Below are 23507 nucleotides of genomic sequence, written 5' to 3' on the forward strand. Positions count from 1 at the left end.
GCGTAGAAGGAAGGACAGAGGTGCAGCATTGGAGCAGCAACGGAACATGGTGCGACGTCTCGGTGGGAGAAGAAGGCGCGCAGCGGCAACGTCGCTTGCAGGGAGAACAAGGGCGGCGCGACACATGGGAGAAGAAGGTGCAGTGGCGACATCGAGAGCAGGAGACACGATGTAAGGAAGAAGTAGGTGCAGCGACGGTGTCGGTTGTAAGGAGCACAAGGACGGTGCGACACGTTGGAGAAAAAAGTGCAATGGCAGTGCGGCATGATGCTTCTTCAAACGGCGGCAGCGGCGATGAGGTGCGTTGGTGACTGCGCGATAGGGAAAGGGGAGTGAAGTGGCTACAACAAAAGGAGAGAAAGGTGGAAAGTGAGAGGCTAAGGTTGTCGCAGATAAATAGAGTGGAATGTTTTTTGTTTGGACTTTGGCTTTTGTTAAGAATATGAACAATGAGTTCTAAAATTGGTTCAATAAAGTAAAAAACACACTACACCTCCAAATTATCCACCTAAATCTTAATATTAGGATAACTATCCGCACACCTAGTGAATTGAACATCCGATAAATCTATTATTCACATTGATTAGTATTTTCAGGTAGACAATGAAAATATTAAACAATGTGAACAATGGGTATATCAAATGTTTAATTCACTTGGTGTGCGGATTGTTATTCTAATATTAAAATTTAGGTGAGTAATTTAGAGTGTAGTGTATTTTATTTAAATTGGACTAATTTTAAGGCCCGTTGTTCATGTTAATAATTTTATATGTAGTTTATAATAACTAAATAATATTTACCATTTAAATTAAATTGGAAGCAAAACTAGCATTTCCCATAAACAAAAATTGGCTTCAGCATGTGGTGCATCATCTCATGAATGGACGACGTGTTAGAATAGAACGTAGCTCCGGTTAAAATGCACGGTGCCGTTTAAAAGAAACAAAGCCCCCAAAACATCTTCCGTGACGTTACAAGAAACGACGTCGTTACGAACCTGCCACCGCACACGCAAATTTGGGAAACTTCAAAGTTAAAACCCACCTAACAACCACCACCGACCACCGCGTTCAGCTACGACGGTGAATCTCTATCTCTCTCTTTCTCCCTCCACAAATCCTATTCTTCTCTCTCTCTCTCTCTAACCATTCACATTTTGTTTTATACAACTCCTATGTGTTAATCTCGTTGCAACGAACAAAATCACCCTAAAACAAAAAAAATACCTAATTTTGACCCTCGTTCAAGCTACCCAATAGCGTTTTCTGATCTGGGTCGAACCCTATTTTCTATTTCTCAGCTTATATTTTATAATTTTACTTTTGGGGGGCGAGGCTATGTGAAAATGGAGGAAATTGAAGGGTTCAATTGTGGTGAAAGTAAGAGCCCCATTGATGGTCGACCTCCGAATCCACCTTCTTCTGCTGCCTCTGCCTTTCGCCAATGCCATCACAACAAGAAACCCCTTGTTCGCCATCCTTCTCTTGTAAGTTATAATTTTAATTCTTCCTTTTTTTTTTAAATGAAAAAATTAATTAGGAAAGTGTATTTATTGTGCTTATGCTGTTGAACCTTAGTGCTGCTAGGTTACAGAAATGGTGTTGTTTCGTCCTTTTGTTTGTTGGTACATGAATTATTAATTTCTTTATATAAGTTGTGTTTATATATATTTAAACGTATTTTTTTTAATATTCAAATAAAATTTTATTTGTCATTTTGGGAAAGCAACACTGTTAAGAGTTTTTCAAAGTTGTGGCTAAGGAGAATTATTGTTTGTCTTCTATTAAGTTGAGGTAACGTATGCATTATAAAACAAAAAAAACCTATGGAAAAGATTTCAGTTTGTTCCTCTTTAGGAATCAATTGCTTGTTTTTCTTTTGTTTTAGTGACCAAGAAGAGGTAGACATTTATTTATCTACATAGATGGGTGCCTCAAAGTGTGATAACCTACTTGTGCCATTTAGTTTACCTTTGTGAAGTTAGTTTATTGGATGATAGTTGGTAATTGGCTATTGTCAATGGTGTTAATTTCTGGAGTTCAATTCAAGTTTAATTCTACATTTAAAAGTTAGTTTTTTCTTGAATTTTTTTAACACTTTAGAATTTGGATAATTGTTTTCTGGTGACAAACTTAGCAGATGATGACAAAACTTTCTGATGTATCCGTTGAACCGGAGCGTGCCACTGAAGATTGTCAATCTGATTTCCTTCCAAAGCTTCGTTCTGGAGGATGTGGTAATATGGGGTTCCGGTCAAGTATGGAAGATGTTTATGTTTGCGTTGACAATTTTATGCAAGAGAATGCACTCAAGAACCATATAGACGGACCTAGTGCTTTCTATGGGGTACTGATCTACTCTTCCACTTATTGGAGAACAAACTATTATGTGAATAGATGGATGATTTTTGAAATAAAAGAATAAAATAATCATTATGTCTCACTTTTATTTCTCTCTTCTTGTATGTTCCACTTGTCTCTTGACGTAATTTTCAAAGTTTTATATAATATTAATGTACATGCTAATCTTTTCTGGTAGTATTGTTTCTTTGCCTTTGTTCTAGATCAATGTATGTAAAGACATTATACACACCGTTGTTGTCCATGGAGTAGCTAACGAGTAGAAGGAAATTTGTGTATGTTGCCTGCTTTTCTTTTAAAACATGTCTTATGACATTGTGTGTCTAATGACGGATCAGGTATTTGATGGACATGGTGGAAAGCATGCTGCTGATTTTGCTTGCCACCATTTACCAAAGTTCATTGTTCAAGATGATGATTTCCCAAGTGATATTGAGAGGATAATTGCTTCAGCATTTCTGCAAACTGACAATGCCTTCGCAGAAGCCTGCTCTGTGGATGCTACCCTTGCATCTGGCACTACGGCGTTGGCTGCTCTTGTTATTGGAAGGTTAGGTTTTTGATACTAAACAATCTCAACATACATTTGAGAAAATAAGTTTAAGAGCACTATAGTGCCAAATGCATTTTATTTATTATTCTTTACTTCTTAGGTCTTCAGTGTGTTTGAAATCATTTGGGTCCAATGGAGCTTCAGGGGGCATTGTAACCTGTCTCAAAAGTTGGCCCTTTGTTATTTTTCTATGCTTTTCCTTCTCTGAATGTTGGAGCTCATTAATGATTTAATTAGTTATCCATTATAGCATGTTGAAACTTGGCATCTGTGAGCTGGTGAGTATGTGCGAAGGAAGAAAAAAGAAGAAAGAGAGGAGAGAATATGGAAAATAGAGCTGAAGATTTTCTGTTAGTATGGCAATTGGCAAATCACACTCTGCACTATACAAAGAATTGCCTTATATACAAGAGACCAACAAAATTGTTATTCTAACTAACTATACAGGTTGGACTAACTAGATTGAGATGAGTAATCTAACTATGGTAAATAAATGGTAAATAAATGATCTAACTATACATCTCGGTCATGCTAATAGAGTTGCTATAATAGGTAACTAATTAAATCATTAATGAGCTCCAACACCGAACGAGAAAATGACATGACATACTACATGGCTTTGATAATCTGCATGTTGATTATAGTTTCTGATTGCAGGCAACTGGTGGTAGCAAATGCTGGAGATTGCCGAGCTGTGCTGTGTCGGCGTGGAAAAGCAATTGAAATGTCAAGAGATCATAAACCTGTGTGCATGAAAGAGAAGAAGCGTATTGAGGCATCTGGGGGGTATGTCTATGATGGATATCTTAATGGACAACTCAATGTTGCTCGTGCTATTGGCGATTGGCACGTGGAAGGGATGAAAAGCCGAGGCGGGGGACCACTCAGCGCAGAACCTGAGTTTATGAGTACAAAACTCACCGCCGAGGATGAATTCCTCATAATTGGTTGCGACGGGATTTGGGATGTATTTAGGAGCCAGAATGCAGTAGACTTTGCTCGCCGCAGGCTTCAGGAACATAATGACCCCACCATGTGTAGCAAGGATTTGGTTGATGAGGCTTTGAAAAGAAAGAGTGGAGACAATTTATCTGCTGTTGTAATTTGCTTCCAGCAACAACCTCCGCCTAACTTGGTGGTGCCGCGCTCGAGAGTGCACAGGAGCTTCTCCGCCGAAGGCTTGAGGGAGTTGCAAAGCTTCCTGGATAACTTAGGTAATTGAGCTTTTGATGTTAAATTTTCTCTTTTTTTTTTTTTTTTACCCTCTAGGAACTAAGATTCATTTGTAGGTGTAGATTGAGAAAACTTTGACTGTAAAATATGCGGCATCTAGTCGACATTTTAATTTTTGTGTTAGTCATTTGGTGATTGGCAATGTAGAATTATTGGTTCATTCTTTTTTCTTTTAAGCATAAACAAATCCAATGAATGAATACATATTTGAGGGCTTGTTTGGTTCTTAGTTCTGACTATGAGAGGCATTTCATAGCAATGAATTTGTACTCTCTTGAAATGGGAAAAATAGTTGTACTAACTTTCTCATGTATTTCTTCTATTTTCTACAATCTCAAGACTTTCTATTTCCATTAACATTAGCTTCAAGAGTTTATGGAAAGTTCAAGTGAATGTATGTTTGCTTAAGTTAATTATCGTAAAATCTTAGGTATATAACTGCAGCTGTAAAACTTTTTTTTTTTGGGGGCTAATGTTATGTAAATTTTTTTCTTGAATTGAGCCTTTCTTTGTCATTTATATATAAAAAAATAAACTAAAAATTATTGAAACTCCTTTTTCTCTTTAAGCACAAGTAGCAAGAAAATCATTCATTTCTCAAATGCATGTTTCACATGCAGCATTGCTATTAACCCAAACATGAATTTTGAGAAACATACCACAAAGTTTAAACCTTTCTTGAAACGACAGCATTATTATATTTTGCATTAGAAAAGTTTAAAAGCCCTTGCTAATGCCAAGTCCAAACACTTACTCTTCTCTTTCTCTGAATTCCAAATTTTCATCTTCATTCCTTTCCTTCCAATGCTTCCTGTCCACTTTCACAACTGCAGTTTCTAGAATCTCACTTTCAAAGTCTTTATCCATTTTAGAGAAAAAGAAAAAAAAAAGAGTTCACTCTTTTAACACTTTTTTAGTTTTTTTAGCGACCCATTTTCCAGAATCTTACATTGAAAAAAGTTCACACATTGTGTGTTTTTTCAACCTATTTCCAGAAGCCTCACCATGAAACTCTTGCCGCAAAAAAGAATCACCCCCTCCGTTCCAAAATAGTTATCGTTTACACTTTTTGGGTTTTATATTAATTTTTCAATGCAGCTCTACAACTAGATAGATGCTTGCACCTTCCACAAGAAAACGTTCCCAACAAATTAAGTGTGGTCTAGGAATATTTTACTGCTTTAAATTTCATTATTAATTAAATTTTATACAAGTGTATATATAAAAACAATAATGTTTATGAGATAATAGAAAATCAGACTAAACAGGCCAAAATTATCTTATTTAAAATTTATTCATTATTATTAGAACAAGTGTGTAATTTTAAATGTAATAAATGTGTAATTATAAATGTTACATGTATGAAATATAAGATGTATGCTAAATATGGTAACTTTAATTATTGCTTCCCTAGTATTATTTATATAAAAATGTTTTCATCTCTTTTGGAAATTAAATGCCTTAATTGAAAAGGCAAAGGTGAATCCAAAGAGCAATGTGAAGCCAACAACAACAGCAGCAGCTATACCAATGAAATCATCTCTATATCCAAAATATCTCTCTACAAAATCTCCCACAGTTTCTCCAGTCTCTAGGCGTTCAGTTACATCACCGAACTGTGAAGTGACTAATCCATACATGGTCCATGCCACAGGACAAATCCAAAAGTACCATCTCCACCACACTGGCATTCTCTGTAAATATCAAAAGTTTGGCAAATGTGAGGAATGATGCTATTTCTTATTTGTGCCTTTTTTGGGAAATCACCTAACAGTCATGCATGTTAAGGTGTAGCAACTTCAATAGAGTATTTTTAAAATTTAAAATACAAAAAATAGTCAATGTTTGGATTACACTTTGCATTAGAAATAATCGATGGAATGAGACTGGACTCAGTATAGAGAAACGATTTCACTTTGATGGATAATCATTTATGTATAAAGTTTAAATTGAATTGAAACTAAAGATTAGAGTGACAAATTTCATATTTAGTCTCAAGTGCTTGTTTGTGACGATTAGTTTTTACAAATGCTGATGTAGCATCTTATAGAACCAAAAATAAAACTAAACTGAAACCGAGCATTGTGAATGCTATTATGCATGGGTGGAAAGAAAGTTGTGACCAATGTTTTAAGGGACAATTTAGGAAGGAAGTGTTAAAATAGACATCTAAAGATCACTTTATTAATAAAACAATTCATAAAAAATGCTACTAGTATTTCTTCAAATATTTTTTAAACTCATAAGAATAGCATTTTCTAAAATATTAAAATGAAAGCATAAGAGATAATGGTAGCTTACAGTTCTAGGAATGACAAATCCTGAGAAAAGGTTCCATATCAAGTAGAACCCAAGAGAAACTATGGCAGCAATATGGTGATCTGGGGTAATACCAATAGCCATCATCCCGTATAAGGTGTAGTAAAAAAATGTAAAGAACATGAAGAACAGAAACCAAAAGAACTTGGCAGCCGCCCACTCAAACCCAATCATGGCATACACTATGACACCATATGCCAGGGTCTGTAGCAATATGTATGGGATCTCAATAGCAACCTGTAAGATTTTCAAATGTGGTGAATTGGTTAAAATTTCATCAGATCTAGAGTTTCCAAGAGTTTCCATTTTCATTCTACTTTGTGACTATTGTTAAACAATATGTTGATGATTTTCCTTCTAAATTACATTCTCCATTCTATGATTTTCATCATTGTGACTTTCATAATATTTTCTTAAATCAATGAATTTATATATTTGAAAATAGCTTTAAAAAGGTCAAAATGATCATCATTAGTGTGAAGGGCTATAAAAATCAACAATGAACATTAAAAATCAGCCACCAAATCACCCATCCGTATAGAATACACGTTAGAATGCAAAATACACATTGAAAATCAATTAAACAATACGTGTATTTATACACAAATAATAATGACGGATTTAATGACCAATTTTCTGTGTGACCATGGTACTTTTGAATACCAATACAAGACAAAAACCAATTTAGATAAAAAGATAGATATAAAACTAAAATTGTCTAAATATTAAAAAACTAGAAATAAAATCTTGTCTTTATTTGGTTATCTCAATATCTCTAAATTTTGTCATGATAGACTTACCAAATATAGCCACTAAATGGAAAACTTTATGCATACCTGTCCAAATGCATATGGCAAAGCTGAGTACATGCCGGCAGCTTTTTCTCTATAAAAGACTGTTCTCTCAATGGCCACAACAGGTTGCACAGAACTAGCATTTTGTACTCCAATGCTGAGTACTGCAGCATACATGGATCCCATGGCATTAAATATATCTTGTGCTCTTTTCCTGCATTCAAGAAATCAAAACTCAAAACATGTAACTAAACTAAGGCGATGAAAAAGAAAATAAAGGATATATGTTTGTTTCTTGCTACCTTTTGGAGCCAAAATCCCAGAAAATTGTCCCAAACAAAAGGGCTAAGAATGTTGTGAACAAGAGTCTCACTGCACTGTATGGAGGGTTTCTCCAATATGATAGGTTCTGTTTCCAAAGGCAAGCCTTACATTGGGTTACGAAGGACTGTGAGTACTTTGTTGGAAAGTATAAGTCCTTAGAATCTGATGGGGGTGTACTTAGTTCACTTATCAGCGCCTTGTTTCCCCTGAACGTGATTGTACATATATTAGTCAACTATAGAAAAGCATATTGACAGTTGCACAGAAAACAATTTTGCCATTAAAATATGAACTGTCGATTTAAAATAGTTTTACAAAGATATTCAATCATATATTGGCATACAACAAAAAAAAAGACTAGTCATATCTACTACTTGAATGATTATACGAAAGAATGGATGTGATTGGATGATGATGTTAAACAAGTTCATGGAAATTACTTTATAATTATTCATATGATAGTGTAAAACTGTTTTATGCCGTGGGTGTATAGAAATTATTATTCTCGTAAAACATTCGAGTCAAAATCAAGTTTATCGTTATGGCTCTTATGCCTTTTCTTTTTCTTTGAAGTTATTCCTTACCTGTATAGATCAGAATTCTTGTATAGTTCAGCAAAGTTAATTCCTAGAGCTTCCTCTTGTGTTTCTGAAGTAACCTCCAACATCCAGGTTGCAGGATTATAACCATTCTTGATCTTTGGCACTCCATTAATTCCCTATATAGCATGCATAGCTTTGTTTGATTAATAAAGTGATTGATAAAACAAGAAATATTTAATATTAATTACCACTGAAGAGTTAGTTGCTTACCTCAAAGTAACTGATAAGATGAGAAGAATGGCGGCCTAATGGCCCAACATATATCTCTTCACCTCCACGCTTCAAGAGAAATAACTGTAATAAAACGGAAAACATATAGTTATAGCATTGAAACACTTGAATTTAGTAAAGCATTATTGAGTCAGAAAAAGAAGAATCGATCTCTAACCTCATCGAAAACATCAAATATATCAATGCTAGGCTGGTGGATTGTGCACACCACGGTTCGGCCTGTGTTGACTGTGTTCCTCACTGTCCTCATAACTATAGCAGCAGCCCTGGCATCAAGGCCGGAGGTAGGTTCATCCATGAATATTATAGAAGGATTTGCAACAAGTTCAACCGCAATAGTTAGCCTCTTGCGCTGCTCTGTGGACAAACCATTCACTCCAGGTAATCCAACCAATGCATCTCTCAATGAATTCAGCTCTACCAGCTCCATAACTTCTTCAATGAACATCTACAATGAATCAATAAGAATTGTAAGAACCTAAATCAATATAGCACATTTTTTAGAAGAAAAAGCATGTCAATTTATTCAACTATGAAATGAATGGAGCAAACATTACTATATGTCAATTTACCTCTCTTGTAGAAGAATCAACCTCAGGGGGTAACCTTAGCCATGCAGAATAAACAAGTGACTCATAGACTGTGACATGGGGAGAGTGTATGTCAGTTTGCTCACAATATCCGGATATGCGAGCGAATGTTTCTTGCTTCTTAGGGTACCCTGATATGGTGATTTGACCTTGAATATATCCTGCAGTTTTCCTCCCAGATAACACATCCATTAGAGTGGTTTTACCAGCTCCACTTACACCCATTAGAGCTGTTAGAACTCCTGGTCTAAAAGCTCCACTTATACCCTTCAACAGTTCAACTTTATCTTCAACTATGCCTTGGGCCGTCATTTCCTGCAAGCATTAATCGAAACCAGTATTAATTTACATGTGTTGTTTGATCTTGCACTTGAAAGTTCCTTTCTGAAATCAGTTATTTTACCTGTGGCATGTCTACTGCATATCTGATTTCATCAAAAGTGATAGAAAGAGGCGTGAAAGGAAGAACCATCCCACACTTTCTGTCGCGATCGGTTCCATTAATGGCAACAACTCTTGCAGACAAGGTTCTTGATGACACACTTCTTCCATTACTTTTATCTGCATTGAAAATTGCACTTATAATATTACACAATGAACATGTGTGAAGCTAAAAATATGAAACATAAGCTAGCGGAACTTGTGAACAACCAGAAGCTCCATTCCTTCCAGAAGAAAGTTCAATGATGTGATCATTCCTAACAGAATTCCTCTCAGCTAAAGCTTCTTCTGATATCAATGCTTGTGGTTTGCCAAATGCTGCAGCATAATGATTCAATTCTTAGAGCAGTGCTATAGTTTCACATATTTGAAGGCAGCGCACACATGTACAAGATCATAGTTACTAGGACGGTTCTGAGAACCGGACTGAATTGGCCAGTTCAATCTAGTTAACCAAAAATTAACTATTAAACCGGTTTGATTCAAGATAAAAATCGGTTGTTAGTAAACCGGTCAAAATCCAGAAAAATAGATCAAAAACAGTAAATTGGTGGAATCGACTTTTTAGCAATTTTTTATTATATCTGGTTCAACTTCTTAAATCTCGATTGAATACCGGTTTCGTTCACGAAGAGAAAGTTTAGGGGTCAGCATTTTTATTAAAATTTGGCCAACACTTAACCATAAAAAGAAAGTGAGTAATCTCACACCATTAAAAACACTGATGATAACTAATTAATAGCTATAAATTACAAAATCTGTTGGCCCGCTAGCACTCCTCCACTTGGTTACTACAAAGCTGGTGGTGTAGGGATGGATAGAAGGTTCGTTTGGATACATAGTTTACTACTATTTAGTAAATGTATTCAAAGATAGAATAGAAAAATTTAGTCTTTGTTGTTCGATATCTTTTTAGTCCAATAAAACAGTTACTAAATGGGATCCAAGCTACCTACACATAAAATATACTTACGGTCAAGAAAATGCAAGGCCAAAGGGAAAAGCAAATTGAAGAGTAACATGTATCCAATGGAAGCTCCTACTCCAATCCAATACCAATATGCTTCAGGGAATATTCCACGTGCTTTTAAGACCTGAACACCTAATGATTCTGTTGAATTAGGTGGAACCTGCAACAATATCAATAAGAAATTCACTTAATTATCAAAATCACATATCAAAATTGTTCCCTAGTCATTTTGTATTCTTTGTGCATGTTTCATTGGTTTGATTGTATTCCTTACATGTTTCCAACTGTTTCCCAGGAATTCATTCACAGCTAAAGCATTCTGTCCGTACATCATGGGAGAGGTCCAGTAACCCCATAACCACCACTTCCTCACATCAACTGATTCAAAAGTATGTAAGTAGTTCTGTGTTAGATTTTGATATTAGGAGTTTAAAACAAGGTAACGGAAAAATATGTGCTTTTTTTTTTCATAATAAACTCTGTCAAAGGCAAACAAACTCAATAGTCCACCTAAACTTGTGAAGATTAGGTAAACTTGAATTGTAAACTCGATTTCAGCTTTTTTTTTAATAATACGTTATTTTTTTCAAAATTTATTATCAAAATACCACTTTTTAAACTAATTATCTAAATGCCACCTTTTTACTAAGATGGCAACTGATTTGCTATTTTTATATTTAATTATAATTGATGCTAGTAATATAGAAAGGATGACATCTGGATAATTAGTTTTAAAAGAGTGCGATTTTAATATTAAGTTTCGAAACAAGTTGACGCGGTAAAAAAGAGCATCGATTTCTAACAGTACTTGCATATTTTAGGAGACTAGGACATCTAGACTATAAATTTTCAAATATAATACTTGAGAATTGTATAACAAATAAAATTTTAGTAGTTGTGAATAAGGAATATCCAAGTACTTTTCACTCTATTTGAAGACAAAAACTTATGATAAACTCATAAGAGTTGAGAGTTTAAGAGCTTGAGTTAACCGTTAACTGAAATAACGTTTCACCTCTAGATAGGACGAATCCACCCATGACCATAATTGCAATTAAAGAAAATACTCCAAATGCGTTGGCCACAACGAGGTTCCTCCCAACTGCCCCAATAAATCGAAAAAGTGAAGCGGCCATCTGGTTGATGCAAGCTAGCAGAAGATACTGCTTGATGAACCTGCCATGAGAAATTATATGACCATAATGCAAACCAACCAAATTATCTAAAAAGGTAGTGCTATTTGAACATAAATACATAATTATCATTGTTCTCCTTGTCAACGTATCATCTATATGGTATTGAATAATATATGGACTTCAATTGTACATGAACGAATCCACAATACTCTAATTTGATATATGGTTGAACACAACTTCTTGGTGCAATTTTAGACACTAGCATTGTGGACCCCACAATGCAAGACGGATGGTTAGGATTTGGCGTCTAAATCTAAACCGAAAATTTTGAGTTCAAGTATTATTATTGGGTGATGACTCTGATATGGAGTAAGAATGTATAGAGATACAGAAAGAGGTTGTAACTCTCTTTTATTTAAACACCTTTATCTAGTGGGATCCATAAGCCACAACACATGTCATATGCTCTTTTCACTCTTACTCTCTATCTCTGTACAATATTATCCTGTATCAGAATAATCACTTTTTTATTGTTACTTAAAAGACCTTTACTCACCTTTCAATATTTGGATCAAAGCCTATAACATAGTAAGTCATGACAACCCAAATACCAACTTCTACCAAAGTGATAGGAATCTTAAGGATCCATAATGGCAAGGAGTATGCCCAAGAAGGATAGAAGAGAAGGTCCCTTTGCTTATAAAAAACAGGGAGCTTTGCAACGGTCATGGATAGCTCAGAGAATCCATTGAACATTATCATAATCAGAACAAAGTACAAAGCTCCCATGTAGATCCCGCCATCAGATACTGTGTTCCGGTGCATCTCAGTCCTCAAGAACAATGTCATTGTTATGATTCCTGATATAGTCAACTGAAAAGAATGAAAAGGATCAAGCTTCTATCTAGTTGACTATAGTGTTGAAAAGAATATCATAGCTTTGGACCAATGTTATCAAACTCACCAATTCAGTTAAACTTAAGGAGTTTAGCTAAATTTGAATAGTAACAGTTTGTAAACCTTTAAGATGAATATTACATCCCTTCCGTTCTAAAATAATTATTATTTAGAAACTGTCACATTAACAATCCAATATATCATCTATATACAAATTGTATTGAAATAAGGTAATTTGTTATTGTACCACATTTTGACAAATATTTTGGGGAGGACCATAACTTGAACAGTACTTACTTGGCACATCTTGAAAATGTAGACAAAGGAGTTCCTTTTCATGAGCAAGAATTCTCTTGAAACACAAGCTCTTAGCAATTCCCTCTTGCTGACACCATACTTGTTCTTGGTTAGAACAGCAGGGTGGCCTCTGGTCTTGTCGAACGGGGTAGCAAGCTCATTGCCAAGTTTCCGGCCGATGTGAAATGACCGAAATGCATCTGCAAATTCTCTTACAGAGACAAAGGTATAAGGCTCATCATTGTTTGCCCAGTACTGCTCTTGATCTTTTCTTGATGTTACCTATTACATACATTAACAGAGAGAGCTTAGTCCATCATTTTAGAATGACAAATTCACCCCTCATTATTCAAAAAAGTGTGGCAAACTAGTCACCAATACACAATTCATACATCAACAGAAAGACTAATGATGACTGTTAACTGTTTTTTCAAAAATGATGAGAAACAAATCTTTTCACTTTCAGATCTTAAGAGATTACTTTATTCTCTTTATCCTTCACCACATTTTCCAATCCTGAGGAATGAATTCCTATGGGTTTTTTTTTCTCTTATTTTTACAGGGATGAAAGAACAAAAAAGTGTTTGGGGAAGTTAGAAAGTTACCTCTTGCAAGAAATCAGCTTCTCCTTTTCTGTTTGGACATTTGAATCCCATGTATTCAAAGAACTCAAGAACATTTTCTCTTGGACCCTGATACACAATTTGTCCATCTGATAGGAGAATTACATCATCAAATAGTTCATAAGTTTCTGGTGCTGGTTGGAGAAGAGATATCACAGCAGTTCCATTCAAAATGTGAATGGATTGTCTCAAAGAATTAACCATTTGGAATGTTGTAGAAGTATCCAAACCAGTTGATATTTCATCCATGAAAAGTGCCCTTGCTGGTCCAACTAGCATCTCACCTAAATAATTTATTTGCCACCAAAAAAAAAAAGTTGAAATAGATGAAAAAAAGAAAAAAATTACTAAAAGAAAATTACTTAAATTTCATGTTAAACAGATGATGAAATTTCTGGTTTTTACCAGTTGTGACTCTCTTTTTCTGTCCACCAGAAATCCCCCTAATCATTTCATCCCCTACCATGGTGTCAGCACATACTTCTAGACCCAAAATCTGCAATTTATTATGAGCAGAACTCAGAAAAAATATCTTAAAATCATATAAAAATTTTGATGAATTTAATTTGGTACCTTCATTATATAATCTGTAACTACATTGGTTTCTTGGCCTTCCAGTGCTGCAGCCTGAAAATTGAATATGTTTTACCTTCGTTTCTATATTCGAAGCATTTCATCATATTTTGAATAATTTAATATTGTTATTTGTGTCTTTGTAAACCTTCATATAAATATCTAGATCAGGATCTGGCTTAATGTTTTGTGCCTTTTCTCTTCTTGATAATTCTGCCAGCATATCTGCAAGTTACCAAAAATTTTAAACAGTTTAATCAAATGGATACACAATTTGCTATTTTTTGCTATTAAACTACTCTAAGTGCTAAATAAACATTTTGGTACATAGCATACAGAATGGAGAAGATGAGAGAACCCAAGCCTGAAACTTACCGTAACGCGTTCCGATCCCTTGACACCTTGCTGAAAAGGCCAATGTTTCTTTGACTGTAAGCTCCCCTATGTGGAGATCAGTTTGACTTATGTAAGCTGATGTTCTCTGAGGCACAAATTCCTCCATTTCATGACCATTGTAGGAAACTCTCCCAGAAAACTGCAATGTATCAGCAATAAACTTTGAATCATAATAAGCATGAAAAGGATTCTCTTCAAATCTAAGCATTCGTTAGTCCAATTCCTGATTAAAAGAAAAAAAAAGGGGGGCTTAATCTCACATCCAAGGTAGTCAAACTCAATAGTAAACCTAAACTCATGAAGTTTAGGTAAACTTGATTTGTGATTAAACTGAGAGTTTGATAACCTTGCTGACATCACATGTCCTTACTTTAAGATCTTTGCCGAGTCTTCCGGCCAGTGCTAGCAACAGCGTGGTCTTTCCGGAGCTTGGAGGGCCTAAGAGCAGTGTCATCCTACACAAGCCAAAAGAAAATGTTGAGAAATAGTTTCCTCAAAAAGGAAAAAATAAATCACAGATTTGAATTGTTGTGCTATATTCACCTTCTAGGCTTGATGATTCCACTAACATCATGAAGAACTGTGAATGGCTTCTTTCGACTCGGAAGAATGCGAAAAGAATTCAGGATCCCCTTCAAAAAGAGGAAAACCGAGGGAAAAAAGAAAAATTAATGTCTGCACAAAATAAATGTTAACTTCTAAGTTTGATTATGTTCCTAACAGAGTTTTTTGAAGTAGTAAGATCCAAAATCTAAATGATGATATTATCATACAGTTCATTACCTCTAACAAATTAATGCAGAAGTTAAGGTTTGTTGGCAATGCCCTGCTTCCAACATGAGCCTCAGCTTCAACATTCAAATGCTCGAATCGGACTTCAATCATCGGAATATCAAGTCCAACTCTGCAATTCAAAAAGCACAACAATTAACCACATTATAAAATATTTTTAACACATTATTATAAAATCTTATTAGTATGTTTCCTTCTATTACCTATCGATTCTTCTTCTCAATTTCAACAAGAACTTCTCATTGTCTTGTTCAGCAATCTTGACTAGCCTTTCTACTAATTTCTTCCTCTGCAAGGGACCGAGTTTGTTGACATCGATCTCGGTGTATTCGCCTTGCGATTCGGTTAGTATGCCTCTTGTTAAGCGTCGATATGTTGGAAGCTTCTCGATCGCCGCCCATTTGAGCTGTTCTTCGTCGTCGTCTCGTCTCGAAGAGCCTGAGAACACATCAACTGCACCACTGCTCCATACACGTGAGCTTCCTAAGCGTGCGCTCGCCACTCTCAGTTCATCATTCTCCATCTTTTGACGATGGTTAGTTGCTGATTCAAGTTAATTCTTTCGAAGAAACAGGTAGTAGTTTCTAGAAATGGATATTGTTGTTAGATTCATGGTTCAAGGATCAAGTGCGTGAAATGCATGTTACGTGTTTGAGCTTTTTCCTCTTATTGTTTCTGAAAGAAAGGGTAGTGTGTTGGTAATAAAGGTGAGGGTGGCTATTTATAGAATGATGATAGAAGAAATCAATAAACTTACACGCCGGTGCAGACTTGCAGTTTATGTCACCAAGTTTCATGTTCAAAAGTGAAAAAAGGTTCCATGCATGCAAATGGGATTTTAATTTCAACGTGTAATAAGTATCCGTTGCGTTTACGTTTTACATAACCATGAGCTGTGCTATGGTAATAGTTTACAAAAAATGCTACTGCACACCTAACAACAACTACTGTAATAAATAGTGAAGATTTTTTTTTTTGCTCTCTAAACAACAAACGGAAGCACAAAGCAAAATATCTATCATAAATCAAACATAATGATTTGCTTAAGAATTTTACAAGCCTCAAACTAATTAATATGATTGGAATTATTTTTAGCTCAATATTTAACTATCTAATCTGCACTTCTATTTATTTTTTTATATATCTAATCAAATTGCACAAGGTCGTAATAACATTTTTTGAATCTTATTAACTAAATCAACAACTTCAGATTTACACTTACCAAAAAAATCATGCAAAAGATAAAGAATATTTAGATAATTTATCTACACACTATGTCTCTCAGTTCGCCATTCCAAACTAAAACAAGGCTCCTCCAAACTACAAAAAGCTCACAAGATGACAGATCAGGAAAGAGAGCTATCAGAACAACCCGCAATTTAACTCCCATTAAAATTTTTAATAAGACAACTAAATCCAACCAAGCTCAAATTAATAATCAAACTAGCATCACAATTAATTTTAGGTTTAATTATTCTGTTAGTCTCTATAGTTTCGCGAAATTTTTAATTAGCTCCCTGTACTTTTTTTCTTTTTAATTGAGTCTTTGCACTAATTTTTTTTTAATTGGGTCCCTACACTTTTTTTCCTTTTATTTGGGTCCCTGCACCATTTCTTTTTTAGTTGGGTCCTTATAAAATTAAGCCAATTACTGCCAAGAGGGACCTAATTGAAAAAAAATTGGTGTAGGGATCCAATTAAAAGGAAAAAAACTATAGGGACCTATTTGAAAATTTTGCAAAACTATAGGGACCAGCAGAATAATTAAATCTTAATTTTAAAGCTATTACCTACAAGAGGTTTCCAAGAAAAACGGTTCCTGAAGGTACTAAAAAAAGTACACTTGTTCATATATAACCTTAGATCCATGACCGTGTTTCTGATGAGAGCAACCACCTTGTGTTCTGTCCAATAATTTTCAGCATTGAAAATGTCATTGCATCTATGCCTCCACAGCCACCACACTCCGACCCCCTAAAAGAACTTCCTTACCAGACATGACCTTCCGAAACTAGGTTTCCATAGAGAAGTCTTTAACCGAATCAATAACCCGAAGATCTAGCATCTACCAAATAACTCTGGAATATATACAATCTCTAAGACAATGTTCTACTGTTTTTGGAGCCGCATTGCATCTCTGGCATATAATCGAATTAGCTAGATGTCGCCTGAAGTGGAAGACCTCCGTCAGGAGAGCGTTATGAACCCCAAACCACACAGTGAATTTGATCTTTTTCGGAAGATTCAAGTGCCAAAGCCAGTTTCAGTTGCTATTTTCATTCCAATTCAATTTATTCTTTAACAACCAACGATAATCCTCTCTTATACTATACCTTTTTATCCATGCAGGCCACCAACTCTACCCCAGTTTCATGTCAGCCAAAGTCGAATAGTGCAGATAGTGAATGAAATGCTTGACCTCAAGAGGAATTGTTGATTCAAGTCTCTCCACCTCCCAAGATCTATCATGCCACAAATCTACCACTACAAAATCAGAATCAGATATGTGAACATAGAGAACAAGATCACAAAGCTTTTCAAAAGGAGTCCACTCATCATACCACACAGATTGCTACACATCTCCAACATTTTATCTGAACTTATCTTTGAGAGCATCAAATGCTTTGAGAATGTCCTTCTAAATGGCTGAAGCATTCTAACTATTGTTATTGCCAAGAAAAATTGAATTCTAGAATATTTATGCATCATAACCTGAACCCAAAAGTTGTCTCTATTATTGAAGCAATCCCAAACCAATTTGTCAAGAAACGCCATGTTAGCTGAGTAGGTATTCCTAACACCCAAACCACCCGCCCTTTTAGGAGTTATAACAACATACCACTTAACCAACGGCAACCTTCTCCCATTAGTATGGCATCTCCATAAAAAATTGTCTCTTTAAAGAATCTATCTTTTCACGAGCATACTTCGGAAGAAGAGCAATCTGCATGTTGTAAACTGGAATAGAAGCCATTATCAATTTAACCAAACAAAGTCTTCCTGCCTTATTCAGCAAACATCGCTTTTAATTAGCAAGCTTCTTCTAAATCTTTTTAATAACATTCTGAGCTATCCTCTTGGAAGACCTTTCATGCCCAATATTCACTCCTAGATATCTTTTCAAGTCTTGACAAAAGTGGATAGTAGAAACTCCCGAGAGCACCTCTTTTCTTCTCTCAGAAATATTCTTTGAGCACTGAACCTTAGATTTACTAAGGTTCACCTTCAATCTTGATACTTTGAAAAATAACTCCATAGTCCGCATAACCACCCTTACCTGAACTTTTGTAGCTTTACAAAAAAGTAGGAGATCGTCAACAAACATCAAATGAGAGATTTTAGAGCCATGCCTAGAGACCAACACAGATATCCACAACCCTTAAGAAACCCGAGAGTAATAAAACAAGTAAGAACCTTTATACAAAGCACACAAAGATATGGAGATATAGGATCTCCTTACTTCAAACTCCTCTTTGGGTTGAATTTCTGAAGTCTCTCACCATTCCACAAGATAGCTAAGAAAGATGACGTCACACATGCCATAATAAGATTAACAGTAACTCTCAGAAAATCAAATTTGATCAACGAAGTTTCAAGGAATCTCCAACCCACTCTTTTATAAGCTTTCTCTAAATCAATCTTGAAAGCCATAGTCCCCTTTCTAGACTTAGTGTTCTTCATGAAATGCATAATTTTCTATGCAACAATGATGTTCTCCGTAGTTCCTCTTTCCGAGATAAAACCACCCTAGAACGGGCCGATGATCTCTGAAAGAAACAGTCTGACCCTGTTCACCAAAACTTTTGTAATAATTTAGTAAAGAACATTACATAAACTAATGGGACGAAAATCTCTTAACAAAAAATGAGCTTCCACTTTAGGAATAAGAACAATGAAGGTCTCAAAAATAGTAGGATTTAAAATCTCGTCCTCAAAGGCTCTCTTAACTAATCTCCACACATCATAACTAAGAGAATCCCAAAATTCTTTATAAAACAAAATTTGAAAACTATCCGGCCCCGAAACTTTGAAAGAATTCATGGTCATTACAACTCTTTTCACCTCTTCTAATGCTACGAGTTTAACAAATCTTTCACATGCCTCACTGCTAAGAGAGGGGCAGGAAAAATCCCCCATAGCATTTAGGTCAATATTCTCCCTTGTAGAAAATAATTTTTTTTGAAAAAAAAAATTGTTTCCTGCTCAAGTACCTGCATCTCAGTGGCCCAGATTCCATCATCTAACAACAACTTATGGATCTTATTCCTCTTTTGTCTAATAACCGTCTACAAGTGAAAAAATTTAGTATTCCTGTCACCACATCAAACTCACTACTCTCTAGATTTTTGGTACCACAGAAGCTCTTCCTAAAGAATGATAGAATTTAGCTCCTCCTGAATACCTTACTGTTTTACCCTCAACTCCAGATCTTTTTCACTCTCGAGAGAAATTTGAACATCATTCAACTGTCTCTCCAACTCTTTCTTTTTATTAAAAACATTTCCAAAAGTTTTTTTTGTTAAAAGTAAGCGCATCCTTCTGAACCTCTAGCAAACTCCTGACAATATCGGGGGCTCCTTTATTCCAAACTGTATGAATAACATTTCAAAAAAGTGGATGAGTAATCCAAGCATCTTGAAATCTAAAGGGAGGGGCCTTTCTTAGTTATCCCAACCTTTGTACATCTGATGAGTAACGGAGACGGTGATCAAAGTGGAAACGTGCCAAAACCTCATTATAAACCTTAGAAAATAGCAAATGCCACTTCTGATTAATGAGAGATCTATCCAATTTTTTTTGTAACCTGTATCCCCCTTCTGACTTTCCTGTACCAAGTGAAACTCCTCCCAATAGCTCCCATATCAAACAGTCGACAATTTGCCAGAGTATCTACAAAAAGCTCAGCTTTATCATTACTGGACGTTCCTCTTCTAACCTTATTCTGCAATAGAATCTCATTAAAATTTTCTAACACAATCCACGGACCTTGTATTATATTAGATACACTGATTAAATCATTCCACAGATCCATTCGCCGATGGACATGGAAATTTACATACACTACAGTGCAAAAATTAGAAATATTGTCTATAGAGATTTTAAAATTGATACATTGATCAGCCACATCAACCATTCTCGCAGTCATCATATAATTATAACAAAGACTCCAAATACCTACACTGTGACCTCTAGCCTCAACAATCCAACATCCTGATAACCAAGCTTACTCCAAAAGGATTTCATTCTCTCGAAAGGAATATGAGTTTCAATAAGAATGAAAATCGTTGGATGAAATTTAGTAATTAATTTTTTACAATGCATCCGGGTCATTTTGTTAAAAGTCCAATTCTCTTCTTCTCTCAACGTAAGCATCCATTCCTTCCTCCCCTGCAGCGTGTTTGCTTTCATCTTTTCTGCGAAATTCGCAATTGACGCAAAGAGTAAAAATTAATTATAAATAGGGATAAGTACTTTTTTCGTCCCCAAAGTCTGGGGTCAAAATCGATTTCGTCCCTAGCCTTTTTTTTTTGTTAAAATCATCCTCAACGTTTAAAAACGCTTTAAAATCGTCCTTTTCTATTTTTTTGGACCAAATTACCCTCATCATCATCATTCTCCTCCTCTTCACCACCACCACCACCACTCCCTCACCCTTCCGGTAACCCCCACCCCCCACCCCCTCATTCCTCACCACCCCTCACCCTCCACTCCTCACTGCCTCCCCTCACCGCCTCACCTCACCCCCCACCCCTCACTGCCTCCCCCTCACCCCCTCACCTCATCCCCCACCCTCACCGTAACCCCCCCTCACCTCACCCCTCACCCTCACCCTCCACTCCTCACTGCCTCCCCTCACCGCCTCACCTCACCCCCCACCCCTCACTGCCTCCCCCTCACCTCATCCCCCACCCTCACCGTAACCCCCCCTCACCTCACCCCCCACCCCTCACTGCCTCCCCCTCACCCCCTCACCTCACCCCCCACCCTCACCGTACCCCCTCACCCCCCTCACCGTAACTCCCTCCTCCCACCCCTCACTCCACTCGGTCATCATCATCATCATCATCATCAACATCATCAGATTTCATCAACAACAACAAATTTCATCAAAAATTTAGAAGTTTAAATTTCACCAACAACAAATTTCATCAACAACAACAAATTTCATCAAAAATCACAGAAGAAGAAGAAAAGAATAAGAAGCAGCAGAAGGCAGAAAGCAAAAACAGAAAAACAGGGGCTGCGGGGGCTGGACGCAGGGGCAACGGCGGGCTGGACACGGGGCGGCGACGAGGGGCTGGACGCGGGGCGGCGTGGAGCTGGACGCAGGGGCGGCGGCGGGGGGCTGGACGCGGGGCGGCGGCGTGGGGCTGGACGCGGGGCGGCGGCGTGGGGCTGGACGCGGGGGCGGCGGCGTGGGGCTGGACACGGGGCGGCGGCGTGGGGCTGGACACGAGGCGGCTGCGGGTTGGGGGTGATGGAGGGTGGGTGTAGGAGGAAAGGAAAATTGTGTGTGTGGGGGGGGGGAGAAACGAAGAGATCTGATGGGGGTGGGGGGGGAGGTGAGGGTGGATTTTTTTTTTAATTTTTATTAATAGTTAAGGGTAATTTGGTCCAAAAAAATAGAAAAGGACGATTTTAAAGCGTTTTTAAACGTTGAGGATGATTTTAACAAAAAAAAAAGGCTAGGGACGAAATCGATTTTGACCCCAGACCTTGGGGACGAAAAAAGTACTTATCCCTTATAAATACATATATTATCATAATGCTACAGGATTGAAAAATATTACGTGATACATAAAAAGAGAAAAAAGATTTACTATAATAAAGAGCGAAGATTTTTTTTTTAATAAAACATTCAAAAAAAAAAATTGTCAATGCACATGTGTGTAATGTGTTATAACATTTTTTTAGAATGTATTATATTTGTTATAACGTTTTAATATATATATATTACACTGGGGCTAAAAGATGAAAAATTAAAAATAATTGAAAAAAGAAAGATATGATGAACTAAATTCTAACTTTAATAAATAATATTATTCAAAATGTTATTGAACAACCTATTAATTAAATAATCTATTGAGTAATACTATATTTAAAAATTAAATTGTTGTAAAATTTACATTAAATATGATTCTGATAATTTTAGTACAGTTTTATGAAATATAAATTCTTAAAATATATTTTTGAGTACATTCATAACCTTTATATATATAAAATAAAATATAACTAATGACTATATTTTTTAGTTTTAACTTTTATATAAGATCAAATGAAATAATAACGTGATTTAATTTTATGAATTACATTTTGCTTTTGTTTGGTTTCACTCCTAAAAAAAAATTCTAATCCCCCCACTTTTCGCACTATAAAATTTTAATGTTAGATATTTTTAAAATGTCCGAAACAATAAGTTTATTTTACCTTATTTTCAAGATATTTCTAGAGACTAAAGGAATGATAGTTTGATACTTTATGAAATTAAAAGAAAGTAAAAAAAAAAAAAGTCAATAACATATATGAAATGGTGATATTACACGCGAAAATATTTTTGTAGTCAAGTTTAATTAGAGAGAGATTGAAACTTCTCTTAGGTAATAGGAGGTCATGATTCCTCCAAAAATTTTATAAAAGTATTAGTAGTATGAAGACAAAAAATAAAATTAACTCAATTGGTTAATGTTATATTCTTCTAGCCACAATTATCTGGGTTCGATTCTCATTCATGAACTCATATTTAATACTAACATAATCTCATTATTATCCACCACTTTGATTAAAAAAAATCTAATTAAATATAACTACAATCTTATTATTATTTAGTTTTTTTTAATGTAAGTTTGTGCTGTTTTTGACTTTATTAATTTTTTAATTTAATTTTTTTACATTAGACAAAATATAAAAATAAATAAATAAATATTAGTTTAATTGTATTCATATAAACTAATAAAAAATTTACAAATCTTTAATAAATTGGATAATCTTTTATCTATTGAATTTAGTATTATTTTATATTTTATTAGTTTTTAATTGAATTTTCTCTAAAAAAATATTTAAATATTCAATAAATATTATAATTTGTAATATTTATTGTTCTAACTATAATTTTTTTACGTATTTTACCACTTATAATATTCTAATTTTTTTTTACAATTATAACTCTTTTTTTACCTATTTTATCTCATCCTAGTAACAAACTTAAAAATAATTAATATAAACAACATTATATAATTTTATGTTAAATTTTTTTGCCCTCGCAATAAATTTGTTTAAACTCTGCCAGTGAGTCAAAGTAAATTGGTATAAGTCTAACAAAAAAATATGCGAGCATCGAACTTTTCTCTTTCTCCACGCTTTTTCAACATATAAATT

General features: G+C 35.3%; 2 protein-coding genes across 3 annotated transcripts; one reads left to right on the forward strand and one right to left on the reverse strand.

Annotated features, from left to right (window-relative positions):
• The first annotated feature begins 839 nt into the window (after positions 1-839).
• DBP1 (DNA-binding protein phosphatase 1) lies at positions 840-4362 on the forward strand. 2 transcript variants are annotated; one of them, XM_016315012.3, is made up of 5 exons: positions 840-1082; positions 1301-1486; positions 2140-2346; positions 2699-2910; positions 3571-4362. In XM_016315012.3, exons 2-5 carry the CDS (start codon positions 1346-1348, stop codon positions 4133-4135), a joined length of 1125 nt encoding a protein of 374 aa, XP_016170498.1. In that variant the 5' UTR covers positions 840-1082; positions 1301-1345; the 3' UTR covers positions 4136-4362. The 2 variants fall into 2 exon arrangements, with proteins under 2 accessions (XP_016170498.1, XP_020965664.1); XM_021110005.2 differs by having other exon boundaries at positions 954-1082; positions 2137-2346.
• Positions 4363-5408: 1046 nt separating this feature from the next.
• LOC107613154 (pleiotropic drug resistance protein 1-like) lies at positions 5409-15825 on the reverse strand. Its single transcript, XM_088497619.1, has 24 exons — positions 15335-15825; positions 15123-15243; positions 14883-14971; positions 14710-14794; positions 14319-14478; positions 14092-14168; positions 13944-13997; positions 13776-13866; positions 13353-13654; positions 12748-13029; positions 12110-12426; positions 11433-11593; positions 10692-10795; positions 10421-10577; positions 9658-9765; positions 9410-9567; positions 8989-9321; positions 8574-8864; positions 8396-8479; positions 8168-8301; positions 7562-7789; positions 7302-7473; positions 6448-6702; positions 5409-5840 (listed from the first exon to the last, which is right to left on the reverse strand). Exons 1-24 carry the CDS (start codon positions 15652-15654, stop codon positions 5583-5585), a joined length of 4341 nt encoding a protein of 1446 aa, XP_088353745.1. The 5' UTR covers positions 15655-15825; the 3' UTR covers positions 5409-5582.
• Positions 15826-23507: the final 7682 nt, after the last annotated feature.

This window comes from Arachis ipaensis, chromosome B8, assembly GCF_059453495.1.
Source record: "Arachis ipaensis isolate K30076 ecotype BB chromosome B8, ASM5945349v1, whole genome shotgun sequence".
In the NCBI taxonomy this organism is placed as follows: Eukaryota; Viridiplantae; Streptophyta; class Magnoliopsida; order Fabales; family Fabaceae; genus Arachis; species Arachis ipaensis.